Source organism: Microcaecilia unicolor, chromosome 8, assembly GCF_901765095.1.
Source record: "Microcaecilia unicolor chromosome 8, aMicUni1.1, whole genome shotgun sequence".
In the NCBI taxonomy this organism is placed as follows: Eukaryota; Metazoa; Chordata; class Amphibia; order Gymnophiona; family Siphonopidae; genus Microcaecilia; species Microcaecilia unicolor.
Genome location: NC_044038.1, coordinates 181471339 through 181496842, shown reverse-complemented (window position 1 = coordinate 181496842; position 25504 = coordinate 181471339). Strand labels below are relative to the sequence as shown.

Here is a 25504-nt window from a genome sequence, read left to right as displayed (position 1 = left end):
TATCACCACCAGATCATATCAGGTCAAATCAACATCATCTATATTGCCTACGTGGTCATCAAAATGCAGAGTCCCCCAAGGCTCACCTTTATCCCCGATCCTCTTCAACCTTATGATGATTCCTCTGGCCAAATCCCTGTCCAAATCAGGCCTTAACCCCTTCATCTACGCTTATGACATCACAATATTCATCCCTTTCCAATCCAACCTTACAGAAATCTCGGAGAAAATTATCACTGCCATGAACATCCTAACATCCTGGGCCAACGCCTTCAAGATGAAATTGAACAAAGAAAAAACTCAATGCCTAATCCTTTCATCACAACACGCCACTCAGCTCCCAACCACCCTGACCACCCCCGACGTTACAATCCCAATATCTGACAATCTAAAAATCCTAGGAGTAACATTAGACAACCTCCTAACTTTGCAAACCCATGCAAAAGCTACGACGAAGAAGATGTTCCACATGATGTGGGTACTGAAAAGAGTAAAACCATTCCTCCCACAGAAAACTTTCCGCAATCTAGTACAATCCACAGTATTCACCCATGCCGACTACTGCAACAGCATCTTCATCGTTGCAAAGCCCAAATCATAAAAAAACTCCAAACCGCCCAAAACACAGCAGCCAGACTCATTTTTGGCAGATCACGATTTGAAAGTGCAACACCACTATGTGAAAAACTTCACTGGCTCCCTATAAAAGAACGCATAAACTTCAAAGCCCACACAATGATCCACAAGATCCTCCATGGCGAATCTCCAAGCTACATGGCCGACTTGATCGACCTACCAGCCAGGAACAGGTCCAAATCTTCTCGAACATATCTCAATCTTCATCTTCCCAATTGCAAAGGCCTCAAATACAAAACTTACTACGCATCCAACTTCTCCGTTATAGGTAGCAAACTCTGGAACGCAATACCTCGACACATCCGAACAACCAATGAACATCTATCTTTCCCAAAGCTGCTGAAAACTTACCTCTTCAAACAAGCCTACCCCAACAACCCAACTTAAATCTCGAACCTAATCCACACCACTAGCACCAACCATACTCCAATCCTCTCCCCCACGTCTTGTTCTATTGTCCTACTCTCTATAACTGGTTTACCTTGTGATACGTTGTACCATACTTTGTTTTATCTCTGTGATACTCTGTACCATACCTTGTAAGCCGCACTGAACCTGCTATCGAGCGGGAAAGAGCGGGGTATAAATGCTATAAATAAATAAATAATAAATTTACAGGCATTATGTACATAAATACGCAAGCAAACGCCATATTGGGACAGACTGAAGGTCGAACAAGTCCAGTACGTTGTCTCCAACAGCGGCCAATTCAGGTCACAGGTACCAGGCAAGATCCCAAAACAGTAAAACAGATTTTATGCCGCTTATCCTAGAAATAAGCAGTGGATTTTCCCAAGTCCATCTTAAAAATGGCTTAGGACCTTTTCTTTTAGGAAATTATCCAGACCTTTTTTAAACCTTGCTAAGGTAACTGCTTTTACCACATTTTCTGGTAACAAATTCCAGAGTTTAATTACACATTGAGTGAAGAAACATTTTCTCCAATTTGTTTGTGACTATGGACTTTTACATTGTAACATAGTAGATGACGGCAGAAAAAGACCTGCACGGTCCATCCAGTCTGCCCAACAAGATAACTCATATTTGCTGCTTTTTGTGTATACCCTACTTTGATTTGTACCTGTGCTCTTCAGGGCACAAACTGTATAAGTCTGCCCAGCACTATCCCCGCCTCCCAACCACCTGCCCCTCCTCCCAACCACCGGCTCTGGCACAGACCGTATAAGTCTGCCCAGCACTATCCTCACCTCCCAACCACCAGCCCTGCCTCCCAACCACCGGCTCTGGCACAGACCGTACAAGTCTGTCCAGCACTATCCCCGCCTCCCAACCACCAGTCCCGCTGCCCACCACCGGCTCTGGCACAGACCGTATAAGTCTGCCCAGCACTATCCCCGCCTCCCAACCACCAGCCCCGCCTCCCGATCTTGACTAAGCTCCTGAAGATCCATTCCTTCGGCACAGGATTCCTTTATGCTTATCCCACGCATGTTTGAATTCCGTTACCGTTTTCATTTCCACCACCTCCCGTGGGAGGGCATTCCAAGAATTCACTACTCTCTCCATGAAAAAATACTTCCTGACATTTTTCTTGAGTCTGCCCCCCTTCAATCTCATTTCATGTCCTCTCGTTCTACCACCTTCCCATCTCCGGAAAAGGTTCGTTTGCGGATTAATACCTTTCAAATATTTGAACGTCTGTATCATATCACCCCTGTTTCTCCTTTCCTCCAGAGTATACATGTTTAGTTCAGCAAGTCTCTCCTCATACGTCTTGTAACGCAAATCCCATACCATTCTCGTAGCTTTTCTTTGCACTGCTTCAATTCTTTTTACATCCTTAACAAGATACGGCCTCCAAAACTGAACACAATACTCCAGGTGGGGCCTCACCAATGACTTATACAGGGGCATCAACACCCCCTTTCTTCTGCTGGTCACACCTCTCTCTATACAGCCTAACAACCTTCTAGCTACGGCCACCGCCTTGTCACACTGTTTCGTCGCCTTCAAATCCTCAGATACTATCACCCCAAGATCCCTCTCTCCGCCCGTACCTATCAGACTCTCCCCGCCTAACACATACGTCTCCCGTGGATTTCTATTCCCTAAGTGCATCACTTTGCATTTCTTCGCATTGAATTTTAATTGCCAAACCTTAGACCATTCTTCTAGCTTCCTCAGATCCTTTTTCATGTTTTCCACTCCCTCCGGGGTGTCCACTCTGTTACAGATCTTAGTATCATCCGTAAATAGGCAAACTTTACCTTCTAACCCTTCGGCAATGTCACTCACAAATATATTGAACAGAATCGGCCCCAGCACCGATCCCTGAGGCACTCCACTACTCACCTTTCCTTCCTCCAAGCGAATTCCATTCACCTCCACGAATTTGTCTAAACCTTTTTTAAACCCAGATACACTAACCGCTGTTACTACATCCTTTGGCACAGAGTTCCAGAGCTTAACTATTAGTTAAGTGAAAAAATATTTCCTCTTGTTTGTTTTAAAAGTATTACTATGTAATTTCATTGTGTCCCCTAGTCCTAGTACTTTTGGAGCGAGTAAAAAAAAAATCAATTCACTTCTACTCACTCTAGACCACTCAGGATTTTGTAGATCTCAATCATATTTCCCCTCATTTTGGAACGCTCATGAAACACCATTCCTCACACAAGAATTTAGTGGCAGTTCATTACAGAATCACCTTAGCGACCTGTGCGCTTAAATTCTAATTACTGCCAATTAGTGCTCATTATTGCTTGTTAAGCCAATGAAGTTACCCACATTGTTACAGAATATGACTAGATTTTGGCACTATACAGAATCTGGCAGTAAATGACCAGTTACTGGGATCCCTCTTATTCCTAATAGTTTCTGAGCACAATAATTTCATAATTTTGAAACTAGTTGTTATAATGCATGATTGCACAATTCTAATTGATGTGCACAAAGATTAGCAGAACTGGTGTTTAAATCTATATCCCAGTTTATAATATAAGCTAGTTGACTCCCTGCCATGAGTCTGTTCTCCAACCTCCCAGCTGCTGTTTCCTAAGAGACCCTACAGGCAGGAAGATCTGAAAATCTAAGCAGCTCAAGATCACGACCGGCAATATGAACAGCTGGATTCACTGCCTCAAACTGCAGGTTATTGTTAGGATCCAGTGGGTCTGCCAGGTCCTCTTTCAGTGAAGCTGGATCACCTCCAAACCTCTCCAGCAAGGGCCAAAGGATAGCGCTGTCGGTCCACCTCAGCTCATTCTGGGTGCAAAGCCCTTACTCTGTCCATGTGCTATGTATTCATCACACATCATGGGAAAAAGCCATAGGCAAAGAAGCCTCTGTCCTATCCACTTCCTTAAAACAGTGTAATAAGGTTGCGGCACATTCAGTCCCCGAGCAGTCGGGCTATTTAAAACCTGCAAAGAGTAACGTTTCCTCAGCGCACAATGAGAAGTGAATGCCAGATAGATGAAAAGTGCAGGGTGCACTACAGCCAGGAGTTTTGTGTTTAGATGCTAAGGACCGTACAGCTCAATGGCACCGCTGATCTGTTCCACGTCTGTTTTTCCCTCATATATCAGGTGCCCAGCTTCTGTTTCTCATCACAGCAAAGGCCCTGTGTTTCTCTTCTATCAGATCCGATTTACTTTCCTAAATCCTTAAGGGCTGTAAAACAGGCCTGGGGCAAACAAGGGCCCCTCCCCCTCATTTCTGCTGGTCACTCACATATGGAAACACAGAGAGCAACAGGCAGGGCGGAAGAAAAGCTGTGACACAAGCAAGGTGCCAGGAGGGGTCCAGTCAGCCCTTCTGAGCTACAGCACCAGTCACTGTCCACACGCCTTGTTCTGAGACTGATAGGTCAGTGTTAAGTACATTAAAAGGGCAAAGGGTCACGGACCTTTTCTGTGGTGCAACCAAAGTGCTTTACATACTCTATGCAGGTACTAAAGTTTTCAAAAGTCATGTCATGGATCAGATTCCACCAGTATGCTGCACTGCACCAGCTCTCTTCTGGGAGGGAAGCTTGCACAGCTGTTGCCTGTGCAGCACCTCTTCTGTGCTGGGGCAGTGTGTGTGTGTCTCACACTGTCTGTGTGTGCATGCATGTGTATCTATGTGTGCATGAGTGTGTGCACATGGCATGTGTGAAGCTTGCACTGCCACCACCCATGCAAGGTAACAGATAGTGAAAGGCTTCAAGTGCAGGAGACTATCTTATCTAAAAAGAATTTGCACAGGATGAAAGTACAAAGGCTTCACCTGCTGGGAAAGGATGAATTGGGAAAGAGCTTTGGGATTCCTGTCAGGGAGCAGGGCTGCCAAACACAATACAAATTAGCCCTCCCTGGACAAGGTGAAGGAGCTGGTTCCGATGCTGCAGAGGTGCCAGTGAGCTCCAAATACATTTTTCTAAGGGTGACAGGCTGTCGCAGGACCTGCCTAGGTTCAGTCCCACCTGACTCTTATGGGATGTAGTTTGTCTGGCTACTTTGTGGTGGCTGGGGGGAGGGGGTGGAATGGGCAAATGGTAAGGAAAACATATTGACAGTAAAGGGCAGGGAACAAATTAAGTATTAGCATCTACAACATTTGGACCTCCTCCTCCCATGCCCACCCCCAATCTATGCTTATGCCTTTAAGGAACTGGTCCCATTACTGGACCCCCAGCTGATCATGAAATACCACCACCAGTGTCAGCTCTTAGCAAGCTTTCATTGCCCTTGGGGTAGGGAGGGAGGAATGTGCCGTTTTCAAGGAGTGGGGCAACTCGCTTCTCAAAAACAAAATGACCCCAAAGCTGAGGGGCACTGCCAGGTGCTTTCTGCTCACCATCTCTGAGGCGCATCAGGGGCTGCAGGGTCCCCTCGGCTGGGCAGTCCAGCTGTGCCAGCAGTCCTGAGGCACTGTGCATTTTGAGCAAGGTGGGGCTTTGGGGGTAGAGTGATTTTTGAGGTGTAAGGGGGTAGGAGTGCAATGAGTTTTGCCATGGGTCTTTGAGCAGAACACGTCTGTGTGGTTTGTTTGAATAGCAACATGGAGCTCCTGCCCTTGCCTTTTGCCCTCTTCTCTTTCATATGGAGGTTGATCAGCTACAGTTGCTCCCTGTAGCCAGCTAGAACTATTTGCACAACCATAGATCTGCCACACCCCCACCCGGCCTCCCCCACCACCAGCATTTCCATTCAGACCAAAAACTACAGTAAAAGACATAATAACATAGTCAAACAATCGTAAGCCACATTGAGACTGCTAATATGTGGGGAAATGCGGGATACAAATGTTACAAACAAATACATAAATAAACAAATAATACCATAACGATTTCACACTGCAGAGCCCGTGTCCCGCTCCCCACATGCACATAATGCAGAGCCTGTGCTCCCCCTCCCACAAACACACACAGTGCAAAGCCTGTGTCCACTGCCCCCCCCCCCCCTCCTAGATAAGGGCTGGCACTGAAAATCTAGGTGTAATTCATCCACCAATGGCCAGATTGAATATTAGCCCTCTAAATTCTGGGCTGAAAATAGGCATCTAATTTTCTCTTTAGGCACCTAAAACTCTCCATGGAGCATCTTTTAGAAATTACACACAGTCAAAATATCTGCACTCTTCACAACTAAGCAGGCTACTCAGAATTGCCCCTTTACTGCACAGTTACAGAGGCATCCAAAGCTCAGTCTGTGAAACTTCTATACAACACCATCAGATAGAGATGGACTCTGTTTAATGATGTCATATTATTGACAGGTCTACCATTTATATCAGCCTCCTTTTATTTTACAAAATAGTTAGTTTTACAAAACAATCATTAGATACGTGAAACGCAATGCTTGAGTTATATTATTATAAGGTACAATAAGTACGTTTCCTACAGGGATCATTTGTACCTGCCTACTGTGCTATCACAGGTCTTACTGAACCTCATAAGAACATAAGAATAGCCAATGGTCCATCTAGCCCAGTATTCTGCTTCCAACAGTGGCCAATCCAGGTCACAAGTACCTGGCAGAAACCCAAACAGTAGCAACATTCCATGCGGAATCCCAAAGAGAAGCAACATTTCATGCTACCAATCCCAGAGCAAGCAGTGGCTTCCCCATATCTGTCTCAATAGCAAACTATGGACCTTTCCTCCAGGAACTTGTCCAAACCTTTTTTTAAACCCAGATACACTAACCACTGTTACTACATCCTCTGGCAAAGAGTTCCAGTTCTTGTTCCAGAGCTTATTCATTGAATGAAAAAAATATTTCCTCCTATATGTTTTAAAAGTATTTTCTCTGCCCCCAGGTTCCCTTTGTGTCAGCCCCTTGCATGCATGGTGTCTACTACCAATGTTCAGTTACTGAGGTTGTAAATGTCCTCTTCCTCCCCACTGCCAGCTTTATGGAGTGGGGTTGAATCTCTCAAAGCCCGTCCATCTGATCCAGGCCTTCCTGGCGAGCTAATGCACTGAATGCCACCTTCTCTGTGAATGGCACAGTGAATACTACCCCCCTTGGTAATTGGCACACCAAATGCCACCTCCTTGGTACATGGCCATCTGTTCCTTGTTAGCTGCGCAGAAACCCACTGCCTACACTGAAGCTCGCTCCTGTCCTCCCCCAGTTTGTGCCACAAAGGACGGGCAGATCCTATGGGACTCCTGCAGCACCTGCTTGCCCCAGCCTTCAAACCGTGGGAGGGCTGCAGCCCACAGGCACTGGACGTCTGCACAGCATATAGCGAACGCTGCCCGCTGCCTTGCGCGTCCTTGTCTTTTGCCTTTCATCCATCACCTTCTCCCTCTAATGTGAATATCAGACAAAAATATTTGCTTAAGATATCTGCTTTCTTGTGATCTTTCTCTTCACTATAGTACAGAGCCCTGACTGTATCAGTGTACTTTAAAGGTTCATAAAATAAATATGGAAAATAAGGTGATACCTTTTTATTGGACTAAAACACTCTTTGGCTAGCTTTTGGAGGGGTCAGGACACACAAGCAACACTAATTCACAGCAGGAGAGTCCAGAGGAGGGGGGAGCTGTGTCTTAAAAAGGAGCGACTGAGCTGGAGAGGGCATGCAATATTTCCACTGTCACTTGGAGCTGCCCAGCTTCTACATTCCAGCCTGATACTGAGTCACAAGACTTGAAGCAGCCTCTCCACCACAGGCTGCTGGCGAGATTAGGGCGATGAGCTGCAAGGTATGCAATCCAAAGAGACGAGTCACTGACAGCACTTCCATATGGCTCCAGATAGGCAAATAGAATGAAGGAATACAGTCTGTGAAAGACCACCACTTGCCGAGTGACCCTGAGCTCTGTGAAAGGGGAGGTCGTGATGGCAAAGAGGGGCACTACCCATGGAAAATTGGCAATGTCCAAGCATTAGAGTCACCACTTCCACTGCTCTCTTTACTGGAAACCAGCTCAGCCTGTCCTGGGACACAGCACCAGAGTCTGCTTCTGAATTCCACCTCCAAACAAAACCCCTTGCTTCCATACCATAGAAAGAGAAGCTGGTGATATTTTTACATAGCGAGTGACGGCAGATAAAGACCTGAACGCTCCATCCTGTCTGCCCAAGTCACATTCATTATTATCAATTGAAGATTAAGTCAACAATGAATGTGATATTATACTTGATCATGGTCTTTCTTTGGAACATACACCATGGAAGTCTGCCCGACTCTGTCCTTATGTTCCAACTACTGGAGTTGCCATCAAAGCCCCACTCCAGCCTATCCGAATCCGTCTTGTCATTTGCAGGACACAGACCATAAAAGTCTGCCTGGCACTATCCTGACATTCCAAACCACTGGGGTTTCTGTCGAAGCTCTCTCCAGCCCTTCCTAAACCGGATTGCCATATGCGGGACTCAGATCGTACAAGCCAGCCCAGCATCGGCCTTAGCTGATACAGCCAGAGTTGGCATCTAAGCACCACGTGACAAGCAAACACATATGCAACCCTTTAAGTTTTGTTTTTTATATTACGTATTTTCTAATTAGAGATCCTCTGTGTTCATCCCACGCCTTTTTGAATTCCGCCCCAGTTTTTTTTCCCACCAACTTCCATGGGAGGGCATTCCAGGCATCAACTGCCATTACTCCTGAGTAGAGAGCTGCACGGCTTCCGTCCCCGCGGGAATCCCGCGGAACCCGCGGGATTCCCGCAGGGACGGAGGCAGTTCCTGCGGGGTTCCCGCGGGGATGGAAGCAGTTCTGCGGGGTTCCCGCGGGGACGGAGGCAGTTCCTGCGGGGTTCCCGCGGGGATGGAACCAGTTCTGTGGGCTTCCCGTGGAAGTGTAAGCTGCACCTGCACCTGCACCAGCCTCTCATCTACCGAATACCAATTTATTTGAGTGCTGTCTCCTCCTCCTCCTCTTCTTCCCTTGCTTTAACAGCATAAATGTGGAAAGTCTTCCATTAAGGAGGTGGTAGAGTCACAAATGATGACGGAATTCAAAAAGGCGTGGGATGAACACAGAGGATCTCTAATTAGAAAATGGAAGTTATATAAAAGCTAACCTTAAATGGCTGCATGTGTGTGGATGTGTCAAGTGACGCTTAGATGGCGACTCTGGCTGTGATGAACTAGGGCTGATACCTGGCAGACTTGTATGGTCTGTGTCTCATACATGGCAATCTGGTGTAGGATGGGCTGGAAAGGGCTTAGACAGCAACTTCAGTGGCTGGAACATGAGGACAGTGCTGGACAGACTTTTACGGTCTGTGTCCCACAAATGAGAACATGAATAGGCTGGAGTGGGCTTCGATGGCAACTCCAGCAGTTGGAACATAAGGATGGGGCCAGATAGACTTCTGTGGTCTTTGTTCCAGAAACACGAAAGAAAGACCATAATCAAGTATATAATATCACACTCGTTGATTTAATGATGAATTGGTCATGAGTGTGACTATTGGGCAGAGTGGATGGACCGTTCAGGTCTATTTGCTGTCACTTACTATGTTACTATTAATCCTCTTTGCTCCCAGGCTGGTGCATAGACCTCAGCTCTGACACAGGCACGAGAATCAGATGTCACCTGACCTACTGGCGCGTGCATGTGGCGGCCTCTCAGCACCCACTGCCAGTGGATCAGAGACAAATCTTACATGTGCACACCAGAGTGTTCCAAGTTCCAACTTCTGTTCCTTCCTTGCCTACAGTGCTGTGGCTCAAATCCAGAAAGAGACTGAGGGAGCTGACTGGAACTTTCTTTTATGTACTTTTAAATTCTTACGGGGATGGGTGGGGATGGGTTAAATTCTTGCGGGGACGGGTGGGGATGGGTTGGGATGGTTTAAATTTTTGCGGGGATGGGTGGGGATGGGTAAGATTCCAGTGGGGATGGGTGGGGACGGGTAAGATTCCAGCAGGGACGGGCGGGGATGGGTAAGATTTCTGTCCCCGTGCAACTCTCTACTCCTGAGTCTACCACCCCGCAACCTCAGTTCATATCCTCTACTTTTACCATTTTCCCTTCTCTGGAAAATATTTGTTTCTATAGCAATACCTTTCAAGTAAACGTCTGTATCATATTTTATGACTAAGACTCATCTAACACTCTTGTGCTTGGCTGGTGAAGAGTCTAACCGTCAGGAGCTCTCACCATCGCCTTCTGTCTTGACCTTTACTGTTGGTCAACATGGCGACTACTTCACTTTCCATCAGAAGTCCGAGCCAAAAGAGCTTTCCATGTGGAGCTGACCCTCAAGCCACAGAAGCTAGGTCTGCTGTAGTCTTGGCGGTGTTAGAGCCAGGTCGCCCCTGTGGAAGGCCGCTTCCTGCCACTACACAAAGAAGATGTCAACAGTGTCTAAGCTTATTCCTAGAGAACGGAAGTGATAATAAAAGCCTGCAAGAACACTTCCTGCTATTCAACAAGAAACAAAAGTCTCACTACAGGAAGCCTGGAGCAGCTTTTGTGACCTAACCAGAGCCAGCCAGTGCAGGGAGGGATCGGCCACAGCCAGAAAAGCAGAAGCCCAGAACTGGCACCAAGTTCTCCTTCCTTCTAAACCTACAGAAAGTTCCTCCACTCCCTATTTAGTGCTGAGGATTCCTTTCTCATGAGTTTCTACTTCCTTGCAGCACTGACCAAAGCCATGAGAATTCCTGATCCAGGAGCCTCAGAAGGGGTCTTTGTGCATCCCAGAATGTTTAAAGCTTCACAGAATCAGGTGGCGCCAGTGCTTTTCAGACTAATCAGAAAAGAACACTGGAACGAGCCCTTGCACCCCTCCGCTCACCAGTCTACCCTGCTGCCCCCCTCCCTAGCACTGCATGTTCCAGTCATTAAATGCTTGGCCTGGTGCCCCAGAAAAGGGAGGGACATTATTCAGCTCAATGAAGACACCGTGGGTTAGTTTACTCAGGACATTAGCTTTATTGATGGTAAATGCTTGCAAAGCAAGATCTGGAAGAAAATGAAAGAGGAAGAGAGGGTGGCCAGGCCCCCTTACTGCCTCCAGCTGGGTTCACAGTCCTTCCACAGCACACACTGGAGGGCAGTAAATGCAGGACTTCTGACATCCCTCTGCTCAGATTCCCAGCAGTACAAAATCCACCCATACAGTTCAGCTGACAGGAGGGAGTGGGAAGACCAAAAAGCCCTGCGGAAAGAATGAAACAAATTCCAGGGAAACACACAACTAAGACTTTTCCGACAGCCCTAAATGGCAAAAACTTGCTCCAAGAGCATTTCACAGTTTGACGCAGGACGTGTGTGTGATCTGCCTTGCTGAAGAGCTGCTGACTGTGAATACATCTCCCATCGGCTGACTTCCACTGTTATAAAGCTCTCTCCTGCTTTGCGAGGTGCTCTTGCAGTTGGGATAATGGTCACAGCAGTGGAGAAAGGAACAGGCTGGCTGGCTGGCAGTGACCTGAGCTCATTGCTGCAATTCCTCCCCTGCAAAAAGCACAAATACTTCTACCTCACAATTGTGGTGCAGTGCACCAGTGGAATGTTTCTGGAGCACTGTGAGAGGTAATGGGTACAAATGCCCAGCTCTTGCTAAGGAAGAAAGAAAACTCACACAAGATTGCCCATGCCACACTAACAAGGAAATCACAGGAATGTATTTATTTTTATTAACCATTTTTGTGAAGATATTCACTCAAGGTGGATTTATTACTCTTGTAAAACGGGGGGGGGGGGGGGGGGGGGTCATAAACCCTGTCAATGCAATGATCTTGCTACATTTGTAGCAGGGGCCATGTTGGCACCTTCAGTGTTAGAAGAGATTCTTGAGGGATGCACAGAGCAGGGAGGGGGAAGGGCACGGCTCTCCTGAGGATTCCCCTTTCTGATACAGTTGGCCTGGCTGCTCAGATGCATTATAAGTCTACTCCCCACCCCCTCCCCCACACACACTCATTTTCTCTTCCCTGTCCATCTCCCCTCAACCAACCCATTCTGTATCCCTGTTTCCCAGCTCCTTTCCCAAGCCTACCCTCCACCCTGGTCCCAATCCACATTCCCATCCCATCTTTCCCCGTCCTGTCTCCACTTCAGCCCCTTCAAGCTGGCTCTTCCCCTCAGTTTTTTGATGCTCCTATATTTGTTCCACCGGCTTGTTCGCATTGCCACCTCCGAACATCTGTTTTCTTCTCTCAGTACATGACTCTCAGCCAGGCTGAGCTGTTCAGTAACCAAACTTCCACATCGCTCTCACTCTTATGAGAACAGTGAAAGAGTCTGGGCAAGATGCGACTCAAACGTAGAGAGCTCAACGGTGAATGTAGAAAAAGGAACCAACATGGATTTGGAACATAAGGACAGAGCCGGGTGGACTTCTATGGTCTAAAGACTAGATGCATCAACCAAACGTAAAAAAAAACCTAAAACGTAAAAGTCCTTACCGAAGTTGAAAAAACGAAGAATGCACTAAAAAAACAAGTCACACGTTCAGTGCAGTATTCTAAAGTTGAATGCATTAAAGAAGTGTAATCCCCGTCGTTAATCTGCCCGTAAAGCATGCGCAGAGCAGCCAAGCATTTTGCTGGCTGCTCTGCGCATGCCAAAATATGTAAAAAAAAACCCCTGAAATGTCTTTTACCGATGTCCTTGCCCACCCGCCCGCCCGAGGTTGCCACTGCTCCCCGCTTGTCAGGAGCGTCTTTTACTGCCTCGCCCCCCTCCCCCCGCCCGAGGTCGCTGCTGCTCCCTGCTCCCCCTGCATCAAAATCACAAGTTAAGGCAGCCCGGCCCCCCTCCTCCCTCCCTCCCTTGACAGCTCCCGCCATCCTCCGCCCCCATGCCCCACACCCGCTGCCCCACTGAGGTCGTCACCGCCGCTCTACCCCTCCACCAGCACCCCCTCCGTCTTACCGGGCCCGTGCAGTGCCTCTCACCTCTGTGTGAAGGCGCTGCACAGGCAAGAACAGCTGATCGGCGATCAGTGAGGCCTTCTCCGACGTCCCTCCGTTCTTCCTGGGCCTGCCCTCCTCTGACGTAAGTTACCTACATTCACACAGAGGTGAGAGGCGCTGCATCGGCCCGGTAAGATGGAGGGGGGGCCGGTGGAGGGGGGAGCGACAGCGACAACCTCAGGGGGGGCGGCGGGGCACGGGGGGCGGAGGATGGCGGAAGCTGTCAAGGAAGGAAGGGAGGGAGGGAGGAGGGGGGCCGGGCTGCCTCAACTTGTGTTTTTGATGCAGGGGGGAGCGGGGAGCAGCGGTGACCTCGGGGGGGGGGGGGGGGGCAAGGACGTCAGTAAAAGATGCTCCTGGCGAAAATTTTTACTCTCTCCCGATTTTTTTTTGTTTTTGTTTTTACATTTAAAGACGCTCCTGGCAAGCATTTTTACCCTCTCCCGATTTTTTGTTGTTGTTTTTACATTTTTTTTTGTTACATTTGTACCCCGCGCTTTCCCACTCATGGCAGGCTCAATGCGGCTTACATGGGGCAATGGAGGGTTAAGTGACTTGCCCAGAGTCACAAAGAGCTGCCTGTGCCTGAAATGGGAATCGAACTCAGTTCCTCAGTTCCCCAGGACCAAAGTCCACCACCCTAACCACAAGACGCTCCTGACGAGCGTTTTTGTCCCCCCCCCGCGATTTGTTTTTTTTTAACGTTTTACATTTTTAGGCCGGGCAACCCTAACGAGAGGTACAGACCTCTCGTTAGCTTTCCCGGAGTTTTCTTGCGTTAGGGCAAGTGGAAAACTTTAGTGCATCTCATTCCAATAGGGTTTCTAAACAATTTGCTCATCTGCATTCCGTTTTCGTTAGCTGCTGTCGTCTTCGGAGAAAGGCCTTTAATGCATGTCACGGTTTAAAATTTGTTCGTTAAAGGGTTGTAAAAGGGTCGTTAAAGTTTAGTGCATCTGGCCCTAAGTCCCAGAAACAACAAAGAAAGGCCATGATCGAGTATATAACATCACATTCATTGTTGATTTAATCTTGAATTGATAATGAATGTGACTGTTGGGCAGACTGGATGGACAACTCAGGACTTTATCTGCTGTCACTTACTATGTTACTATGGATGTAGTACCAATAGCAAGACTCTGGGGACGGGAAGGGGGGGGAGAGAGTCAGATGGCCAAATTGCTCCTGCCCCCCCCCCCCCCCCCCCCGGATCTTGCAGTGAACTCTGTGTTAATGCAAAATGTAAGCACGGTGTCTGCTCCTTTGGTGACTCAGGACCCTTTCAATGCTGTGTTAAATTCTTTAGTTGAGTTGTGCCCTTTCCAGTGTTTTTGATCTAGTGTCGGCATCTTTACAACGTGCATCCTTTTTGCCCATTCAGTGCCTTTTTGGTGTTACAAGTGCAGCATTCACTCATCTGGTCAATCAGTGACTTTTCCATAGTATTGGTGCCGTGCGCATTCTTTTGGTAAGTTGGGGGCCCTTTTACTAAGCTGTGTAAGCATCTACACATGTCAAAATGGAGTTACCGCCTGACTACCACGTGACTTTTGCGGTAATTTCATTTTTGCACGCGTCTGATACTTGTGTATGAAAAATATTTTTTTATTTTAGGGCGAGCGTAACGGACATGCGCCAAGTGGCATTTGGCACGCGTAGGTCATTACCACCCGGTTACTGTGTGAGGCTTTACCGCTAGGTCAATGGCTGGCGGTAAGGTCTCGGACCCAAAATGGACGCATGGCAATTTTCATTTTGCTGCACATGCATTTTCGGCAAGAATGAAAAAAAAGGCCTTTTTAACAGGCGTGCTAAAAAAAATGGATTGGCGCGCACCCAAAACCCACACCTACAACACTGTAAGACATTTTTCAATGAGCCTTTATAAAAGGACCCCAAGGTGACTTATCAGTATTAGAGGTGTAGCATACACTCTTTTGGTGTGTGACTTTTTAATGTTATCAGTGATGTCTGCGCTCTTGGTGACCCTTCATTGTTATCAGTGCAGCATGTGCTCTTTTGGTGGCCTGGTGCCATTGTAGAAGAACAGAAAGGTGATATATAAACTCCACATTACATTAAATTAGATTTACAGTACATTTCTTCAGCCTTCCACTTCTTTGAAGTGTTAATCCATGCTGTCCGCAATGTCTAAGTACTAAATTCAAAACTGAACAACCTGAAATCAGTGAACCTGGGGAAGCTGCACTTGATTCCTTCCTGGCTGAGTGCAGTGTGTGATGTCTTGGGAGGTTTGTTTCACTTGCTATGGTAACAGATCCAGCACAGAGATTGCTCCAGTCCACTAAGTCGCTAAATCGTGTCCTGCCTTGGAATGTTCACATTAAACAAAGCCCTGGGAAGGGTTACCACAGAAGGAAACGGGTGCAAAGCACAGAGGTCTGGATTCAAAATACAAGAAGCTACCTCCACCTCCCTGCCACTCCATGAATGGGAGAGGAGTAGCCTAGTGGCTAGTGCAGCAGCCTGAGGGAAGCGGGTTCAGTTCTCACTGCTCTGGGCAAGTCACTTAACCCTCCATTGCCCCAGGTATAAAATAAGTACCTGTATATAATATGTAAACCGCTTTGAATGTAATTGCAAAAACCACAGAAAGGCTGTATATCAAGTCCCATCCCTTTCCCCCAAAACACTCCTTGACTGAGGACTAGTCATCAAGGTACACGTGGTACAGTCTATCCCTAAACACTTCTGCTGCAACTCAAGTTCCTTCAGGGCATCAGTACACTGCAACGTTTGAAACTGGGACACTGAAAACAGAAAATGTTCCTGCACACCAGGGAAGATCCTTCCAAAGTTATGGTAACTGTCATTGCACAAACAAGGAGAAACTATGCACGGAAATTATTCCAGACCAGAGCTGGGCGGAGACCCAATAGCATACTGTTCCTTCTTCAGCTTTGAAGAGGCTGGGGGCCCTTTTACTAAGCTGTGTAAGCATCTACGCGTGCCAAAATGGAGTTACCGCCCGACTATCACGTGACTTTTGTGATAATTTCATTTTTGGCATGCATCTGAGAAACATTTTTTATTTTCGGGTGTGCGTAACAGACACGCGCCGTGGCATTTGGCACACGTAGGTCATTACCACCCGGTTACCGCGTGAGGCTTTACTGCTAGGTCTCAGACCCAAAATGGACGTAGGGCAATTTTCATTTTGCCGCACGTCCTTTTAGAAGGAAATCACTCAACGTGGTGTACAGCAAGAATAAGTCATACATAAGCAACAGACAATTACAGCAGTAAAAAAAATATTCAAACAATACAAAGTAAAAGTTATTCTTAATAATCAGTTTTTCATTACTCTCCTTGATTAGCTTTCGAAGGTTGCCCTTCTTCCTCAGATCGGAAATAAGCAAGGATCTGGGGTTCCTAGCCCATTATAAACCATAAAGCTGTATGTCTCTGTTGATCACCCTCCCCTCACCTATCCACACCCATCCTGTTAGAATATCAATGATATGCTTTGATGTCCCCATGCATACTTCCTACCCACCCCCCTCCTCCCACCCTGTCAGACTGTCATAGTAATGCTTGAATGTTTTCACTTATATACACTGTCAGCTAGCACATTTGCTTATTTCCGATCTGAGGAAGAAGGGCAACCTTCGAAAGCTAATCAAGAAATGTATTAAGTTATGTCCAATAAAAAAGGTATCATCTTATTTTCTTTTCCATGTTTTATTTTGTTTGATTTCTATTGATAACCTTAAGAGTGGACTAACACGGCTACCACACTCCTCTACTTCATTACTCTCCAAAACTGGCAATAATCATTAGCTGAACAGGATTCATATGATAAAGAATTCCAAAGTTCAGGAAGTGTGAACAAACGAGACCCTTCACTGGTTCTCTTCAGTCTTAAAAACTATATGGAGTAGGAGACACATGAAATACCCATTGGCTGATTTAAGTGATTGGGTTGACTTCCACCAAGTAGAGTTGCGAGCAGGCTCCAGATTCTATCACTTACAAAGGAAGTAGCTGTTAGACCAAAAGACCACCTTCTTCATAGAATTAACACGCTACAGTCAATAGTCAAGAGATGTGGCTGAAGGGTGAGGACAGAAGAAAGAGAGATGAGAAAAGAACATATGAAAGGAAACCTACACATGTGTATCAACAGGGAGGCCCTGAAGATGTCTCTTTCTCCAGGTATTTGGTTGAGTGCCCTACTTACTGGGAGAACTTTGGGGGAGGGGTGTACATGAAGCGTGAAGATTTGCCATACTAAGGGGGAACAGTGAAAGCTAAAGGCTGAGGGCTGTTTCTGACTCTCCGTTGACAGCGAGCAGTCACAGATATTAGCTGAAGTATGTCTGATTACTGTTCAGATGACCAGGCGTCTTCAAGGACTAACATATGAACAAGGCAATCCAAGGCTTCAGTTAATAGTCTACCCCAAGAAAGAGAGAACCACAGCCCTTGCAACTGACATCCTGGCATTTCTCCACAAAGTTGCATCACTCGAGTTAAGAAAAGTCCAGCTCTGTTAGCTGAATGAAACACATAAGAAGCCGTTGGTTTTATTGCTCCGTCTTACTCTAGAAAGGATAAAGAACAGCTAAATTCACAATGAGTGCCATGCAGGGCCAGTGTTAGGGGATAGCAAACGGGGCAATTGCCCTGAGCCTCCATAGTACAAGGGGCTCCCATGACTGCCTCGTGCTGAAGGAGGTATAGGTTGAAGGCCAGCTTTGGGGTCCCCTCCCCAGTTTCTGCCCTGGGCTCCTGAATGTCTAGCAGCAGCCCTGGCGCCAGGTAAGAATGCACTTTCATATTTACTCCAGCCACCCAGGAAATGAATTATTAACCCATGCTCACAACACTCCCAGAGGTTTGCTAACATACCTCACAGCGATAAGTCACCCCCAACATTCCATGTACACAGCAGAGACAAGCAATGGTGCTTTACGTCTCTAGTTTTTAATGATACCTGGTTTCAAAAATTCATGGCCCTGATTTAACCTGATTTTTCCGGGTGACATCATAAAGCAACATACCTTTCCTCTTTAATTTTATAGCAGAACTGCAATGCCCCTCTTAGGACCTGTTGTGCATCATCCTTCAACTTTAGGTAATAAAATTCTAAAAACAGCCCTTTCTATCTGGCTTGCAAGAAAGCTTTAATAGGTCTCCATTTCTGCTGAAGGACAGACAAGCGTGTAAGATGGGGTGTTAGGTGTGGCTAGTTAACCACCTGCCTTATCAGGACTTCTTGTTTAATTTTTGCCGACAAGCTTATTGTATATGGGAATTCATAAGACCACCTTCCTCACTGGGCCTGGGGAAAAAGTCTAACCAAAGTTCAGATGCTCCATCAGCGGAACTAAAGGGGCGAGGCCGGCTACTGGCCACATCCATTTCAGAGCTGAATGACCTCTTCCACACTTCATGCAACCTAGAGGCAGCCCAAGGGATCCTCCTCTCCCTTACCCCATACTGCCTTCACTAACTGCCGAGTCTCGCACTGAGGTCTAAGCTGTGTTGCCAAGGCGAGGGGCCCAAGAACATGGAGCCAACCTCAACATGGCGCTGTGCACCCGTGTACCCACCCCATGGCTGGGGGAAGAGGGGGCTGCAAACCATCAGGGAATCCTGGTAAGCAGAAGAGAGCTTTTGACCTGAAGTTGAGCTCCCTGCTGGAAAGGGAGGGGCTGGAGGCAGGGGCTTAAAGCCCATAAGTTTGCCGGAAGAGCCCTCTTTGCCCCTGAGGGCACAAATGGAAGCAGCTTATCCTCCTGTCCATACTGCACCTGGGTTGGATGTACCTTGCTGTGATGTAGGAGGGTCCTGGGTACAGCATCTAGCACATTGGTCAGTCTTGCTTATGGCAGCGGACTGGGTGCATTATTTGACGCTTTTAAGGGCTAACAGTTTGGCTCGGGTACGTTGTTTTGGTTGTTTGTGTTAAAACAGTAATGTCTTTTCAATAAAGCTGCAACCTAGTTGTTACAAGGTGGGTTCAGGGTGTAAAACAGGCTGGGTTAAAGTGCCTATGTTATAGAAAAAGCCCTTCAGTATATCAGACCTCTGCATCTCTTGTATTGCATAGAAGCTGCAAAGGAAAAGGATTAAAAGGCACCTTGTAAACAAGCCAAGCCACTATCTCCCAAACCATCCGGGGCTTTCTTTGTGCACCCAGGGTTGGAAACTTTCAGGCAGTTGCTTAACGTTATCACTGCTATCCAAAACAAAACAAACTACTGCAAAGAGCATGCAGCACATTGCACATCAGGAGCCCTTCATATAGGCCTTGTCACTGCACAGCCCAGACTTTCTGGAGGAGAAGCGGAAGAGTTTGTTTAGCAAAAGCGGCTTAACTGTTTCATTCAATTCTCTGCAGCCCCGGGGAGGCGGGGCAGGGGGCGGTGCCTGCAAGTGCGTGACGTCAGCAGCCGTTAGGGAAAGCCTCCCATTTATAAATTATAACACCGAAGCGCGTGACTCGGTGAAGTACAACTCCCTCCCCCCACCCCGCTATACACATGACATATACACCTATGCACATATTACAATACACACATATATAAACACACCCTCCTACACACACACACACACACACACACACACGAGCATCACTGCCTTTAGCTCCCTCACACAATCTTGCTATTCTTCTCTGTCACACACACACCATCTTACTTCCCCCTCTCTGTCACACACACATATATCTCCACAACATCTGACTGCCTCACACTCACACCACTGCATCTTACTGCCCCCACTCACACACACAAGATTGTTATATGAGTTCAGGCTGTGTTGCCTATACTCGGTAATTAGAATTAGAAAGGTGTGTGTAAAAAAAATGCATAAATAAATAAATGGCATTTGGAATGATTCACGGAAGAAAAAAAAAAGCCAAATGCAGCTGCTCTAAAACTCCAGGGCTTCAGGTTTGATCTTTTCCCCGCCCTGCACTTTCTTCCCCTGCCTTGCATGCAACTCCATTCATCCGGCAGGGGCGAGCAGCGGTCAGCTTCGGCAGCCCAAAACCGGGCTCGCCCTGCATCCTTCCTACTCACCGGCTGGACGGGAGCTCCGAGGCCAGCCCAGACCTCTTGCATCTATTCCCTGGAAAGGCTTCAAGTTCCTGTTGCCACCGTCCCTCCTATCTGGCTCTTGCTTATAGTCCGATACAGCCCAGCTTTCTTACTCCCGGCCCGCAGTATTGCCGCATGCCGAAAGTGACAAGCGCCGCGTGGCTGCAGGAAAGCTGCCCCCCCCCCCCCCCCACACCCTGAAAACATGATGATGATAACAATAATACTAGTAATCACAGCTAGATTCACAGCCCAACCCTGATGGAAGAGGTGCAGAGGCACAAATTCCCCATTCATTCCCCACCCCACGTGTACGGCCGAGCGGGCAGGCAAGGTGCAGGAGGGTAAAGAATGAATGGAAGGGAAAGTTGGCCAAACTCTGGCAGCCAAGAGCGGGCGCAGAGGGACTGCAGTGCAGGGAAGAGCTCGGGGGCAAAGGGCAGGTATTTGAAGAGCCATTCGGAGCCTCAGCCCCACGTGGGAGAGCGAGCACGAGCCGGCCCGGATTGGAACGTGAGCCCAGGAATAGCGCGAGCCGGCAGGGAGCGAGCAGAGCGCGAGAGTCCCCGGCAGGGCTTTGCACCAGCCTGCTGCAGCCTCCCTCCCCGGGCCGGAACCGCCGCCTTACCTGGCTGTCAGTTAGGTAGTTAAACACGAAGGAGGAGAGCTCTTCATCCAGCAGCGCACTGCAGTCGGCCATCTTCCAGCAAGTGGAGTAAGAGAGCTTGCGAGTGCGAGGGGGGACGGAGCGGAGAAGGGGAGGAGAGGGAGGGAGGGAGGGAAGACAGGAGAGGGGAGGGAGCTGGGACGGGGCTCAATGGCTCTGCTTCCCCGCGCTCTCCGCAGCTCCGAACCTGGCTACCGGCACTGGCACAGACCGGGGGGGTGGGGGCAATCCGCCGGCTCAGCTTGAACTGCAACGCCGCATTCTTCGGCAGCGGCCGAACGGTTCTGCTTTTCGGTCCATGAGCATCCTTTGGATCAAGCCCGCTTTCATCATACCCGAACCCGCCCGGTTCTCTTTCGTAGCATCACTGATCCAAAAGTACTACGTACGGAGTAGCGGTCGGCATATTAGTACCCGGAGGCTGCAGTCCCCACATCAGCCGCTACTGATGATGAGCAAAGTGCAGTCTTTGGGGGACTCGCTGGCAATAGTTTGCAGAATCCCATCCAATCAAAGAGACAGACCGACCGTTTCCGAGGTTGGGGAGGGAGGAGGGGGCCTGATAGGAGCCGGATGCAATGGCAGGACTGCACAGTTCTTACAGATTGCATGTTCAGACGTGTGTGAAAACGTTTCTGCCATTTTATGTGTGCGTGTGATTTAATAATCACCTGCTGCTTAAAACTAGAAGTTAAAGCTGCTTCTGGCTTGTCACTTTGGAAGCATAAACCAATGGCTCACTGTGTCTATTACTAGAGCATCACCGGGAAAAGAGCGAGAAGGTGAATAAATATATCCTGCAGCCTTCTAGTGCTTATTTTCGTCTTCTGTAGCATTAAAATAAATAAATGAACCAGGCAGGCCCGCTGGCTGAGCTCTTACACCGTGTTCTGCAGGGCTTCGCAGGCGTGTTATAGGGTCACCAGAGCCACTGGGTTTTCTAGATATCCAGAGTGATGAAATCGATCAGTATATTGATCCCATGTATATTCATTCTGGGTCACTAGAGAGCCTGATTGGAACACATGTTTTCCTAGTCATGCAGCAGGATCCCATCTGCATGCATGTTAGAGGGGTGATGTGCCAGACCAGTTCCACAACAAAGGTTAGCAAATAGGGTAGAAAGATCCCATTAATCTACCCATTCCTACTGCAGTGTCACATGCCCTATAGAAGCTCCAGTTTTACTTTTTTTTTTTTTTCTTCCATCCAAGGATCCTCTGTGCTCATCAGTCACTTACTACAATTCTCTCTCATACTGTTCTGGTGCTCAGTACCTCCAGCAACCTGCACTGAGGTGTTTGAGTGTCTTTATCCTTCTTCACACCTGGCCCTGATGTTATAGTAGGTTATATAGATTTTGGTCCTTTAGATGTTTCTGGACTCTTTTCGCACCGTTGAATATGTATCATGTTTATTTGTAGACATTCCCTATCTATACCTTTACAGGGTACAACCCCTAGAACCACACCCAGATCTCAAAGTGCTCTGCTTCATTCAGATCACTAGATGTGGTCAGCTCACATCCAATAAGGTGAGCAGGACCTGAGCAGGCCAAGGCATCATTGGGTTGAACTGGAAGGTTCTCTTGTGCTCCTTTTGTCTCATCAGCTCATTCAGAATCAGGCTGGGATCTGACACCCTTTATAGAATAGCACTGGGTGCTGATTTTTTTTTTCCAGCACCCAAATTTGGGTGCCATGTGCTGTATCTGATCCATAATGATCAGAATCCTGCTTCAGGAGTAATATTTTTTTAAAGAATTCTTTGTTTTTTCATTGGGCATCCAATGACATTTTTTTTTCAATATAGGCCTAATATGCCGAAATCGAGAACATCCTGATATTAGTCTGAACAATCTACAAGGCCCTAATACAGTCTGCAAACCCAAGTATAGAGCATTACAGTAATGCAGCCCACTAACCACTAGACTCTGAATATGGTCAGTCGTGTTGCGTAATTGATAATTAGAGTCAATTAACATTACTTAGTGCCATTTATCTATTTATTTAAAATACTTATAACCTGCACAATGTGAATTGTGCTCAGCAGCTTACAAATAAAACAAAAAAAGAATCCAAACAGTACATGAAAACAACATTAAGACATCAATACTAGATATTAATCCTGTTCTTAAAGTGTGCCATCAAATACAAGCTCCACGATAATCTATTTAAGAGTGCTCCAGAAATAAATTCATCTCCATACGCTTGCCAAAATCAAAATGTTTTCAGTTCTGTCTTAAGTATTGTACTCAGGTTGTGTTTCTTGGTATCTTAACGATGTGGTTCAAGTGCATCAACCATCAAGATCACTGCGGTCTGAAAATTTGAAGTTATTAGCAAATGTTAAACTGCATACGGTAAGATATGCTGGTACCCGGAATACCACCTTTCCGATAGCAGGCCCACAAATTTGGAGCAATTTGCCAAGATACTTGAGATTATGTAGCAGAAGGGATCAATTTTGTACGTTTCTGAAGACGTATTTCTTTGAACACACTTAGAGTTGATACTATTGTCTGTTTTATGAGTGATGATTTTTTTTGGTCTGCTTTTGATCGTATGTTATTTATTGTTTGGCTTTAATTGTGTATGTTGATTTGTAATCTGCCTAGTTGTAGGCAAAATAGAAAATTTTAAAGGAATAAAATAAAAATAAATTAATTCTGTGGTTTTCAAAGCTCTTAAGGTCAATGGTAGACGGTTCCATAATTTCGGTTCTAATACTTTAGAAGTTGATAACTGGTATTCCTCCACTCCAATTATTTAAACAAGGGTATTTCTGAAAGACCTGCATCAATGGATCTTAGTGCTCTTGCAGGTTGGTACATTTGTAACATAAGACACAATAATTGGGGACACCCGATTATTGCTGGTTAAGATCAATTAATTAAGTTACTCATTCAGTTGACCTTCTGCTATAACTTGCAGGCACACCGAAGCGTTGAATCAAGGAGGAGATGCCAGTCCTTAGCCTACCTTCACTTATTCTATGTGTAGTGTCATCCATGGAAATCAGCGAGTGGAACACCTCATCACAAAACTTGAAAGAGTTTCTTTTGTTGATGTATTTTTCCACAGACATATAGCTCAATAGGTGAAGTTCACGGGATGACAGTGTCAGAAAGATGACGGGTAGACTTCATTAGTTTTGCAGCTCATTCTCCCACCCTAAAAACACATCACTCTCTGCTCCAGGGCCTCGATGCTCAAAACTCCTGCTCTATACTGAACAGCGCCGGAGAAATAGCACCAGAACAGTGCCCCAGAACAACTCCCTAACGCTCAGCGATAATGAGATGCAAGTATAGGCGTGCTCATAGCATTGAGCATTAGGGAGTTCAGCAGGAGGATAATGGCTGTCGCATTCGCTCAACAGTTGCACGTTAAGCACTACTCAACAGCATGGCCAAAATACCAGAAGGGGAGGAGGGAAGGAGGACGCCGAAGAGAAGGAGGAGAAAGAAGTGGTGGTTCAGAAGGTATAACCTCCTCTAACAATTGTTTTCCTCATGTTCCATAAAACGAGCTCAACGCAACAGAAGATTAAATTGGCTGTTCTCAATAGAAAACATAAACTTTGCAAAGGGAGGATTTCATTTGATCTACAAAAATGCCACTCAAAACACTGGTATATTCGGATGGTGAATTCCTAGAGTAATCAGACGCTTAAATTCTGAAATGTTATCATTGTTTGGCGCGCTTTCCTCTGAGCATTGGAGAGGAACAGGGAATGACCTCATCAGTATGCATTTGCATGCTCATTGCGCTGTGAGCTGGCGAGCTCATTCGCTCACGCGTTTGTTGGCACTAGCAACTGCGGGTGGTAGTCTGGCGCTAATGGCCTATAGAGCATCAGGTCCCAGATAAAGGAGCATGTCTCCACGTCTTCCCAAAGAGGCAGATCTGATCTTTGGCACTATTAGGATGCAACATTTTGTACAGTTTGAGGTGTTTCTAAAGCCCCCTGCTGGGCGCTTTCAGTAGACTTGCAGTGATAAGACCCAGCAGGTGATAAGGAAGGGACCAGTGGGAGTCAGTTGACAGTCAAGCTTGTAACATCTGATGCTGGCTAGAATAATTATAGACAAAATTGGTTTTTATTACTAGATCTGTTTTCTTCAAAGAGTTTCTAGTGCCATGTTATAGGTCCACAAGGAGCATTTTAACCCAGACAATATTTGATAGCACTGGTGATACGTTGCTTTCATTGTGTCGGCTTTTTCTTCTGGAAGAAACACAATGGGAAGCTTGTTTTAGAAACAAGAGCACTGAACAGGGCAAGGGTATATTAGATTTAAAAAATTGTAGAAATGTCCAGTGTCGTGATGCCAGGACTGCTTAAGTCATGCCGTAATATGACCCTTAAAGACTGTTATGCCAGGGTGGTAGAAAGGTTAAGCTCTCGCTATCTCTGAAATGTTCCAGTACTGAGCATCTCAAATAGCTTCTGACAGTCGGGGGCCGTTCCCCAGGCATCACATGATGTGGTCATTATCACTGACAGATGGGGGGGGGGGGGGGGGGGGTGAACAGTGAATTCTTGGTACCTTACAAACAGGAGCTTTTGGGCAGATGGACCTGCTGACCTTGATGGCAGCTAATTTAGGAGAAAGCAGGCTCGGGTTTTAATCTCCCACTGCCTTTTGGATAACCTCTGGACAGGGCGAAGACGAAAGGAGTAAAACCCCAACATAAAATCAGGAATATTGTCCAGAGAAATTCAATTGCAGTTCTGACATTACGCCAACAAGTCTTGCAGTGGAGCTGGTACCAAACTATCCTCTGTATTGGAGT

At 46.8% G+C, this 25504-nt stretch overlaps 1 protein-coding gene across 1 annotated transcript in view; it reads right to left on the bottom strand.

The window, feature by feature from the left end:
- The window catches only part of PPARGC1B (PPARG coactivator 1 beta), a 120908-nt gene extending 100125 nt beyond the window's left edge, over positions 1–20783 (bottom strand). Inside the window, exon 1 of the mRNA XM_030212054.1 lies at positions 20667–20783. Coding sequence (XP_030067914.1) covers positions 20667–20738 — 72 coding nt within the window. The 5' untranslated portion in view covers positions 20739–20783. The remainder of the gene's footprint in view (positions 1–20666) is intronic.
- Between the last annotated feature and the right edge of the window lie 4721 nt (positions 20784–25504).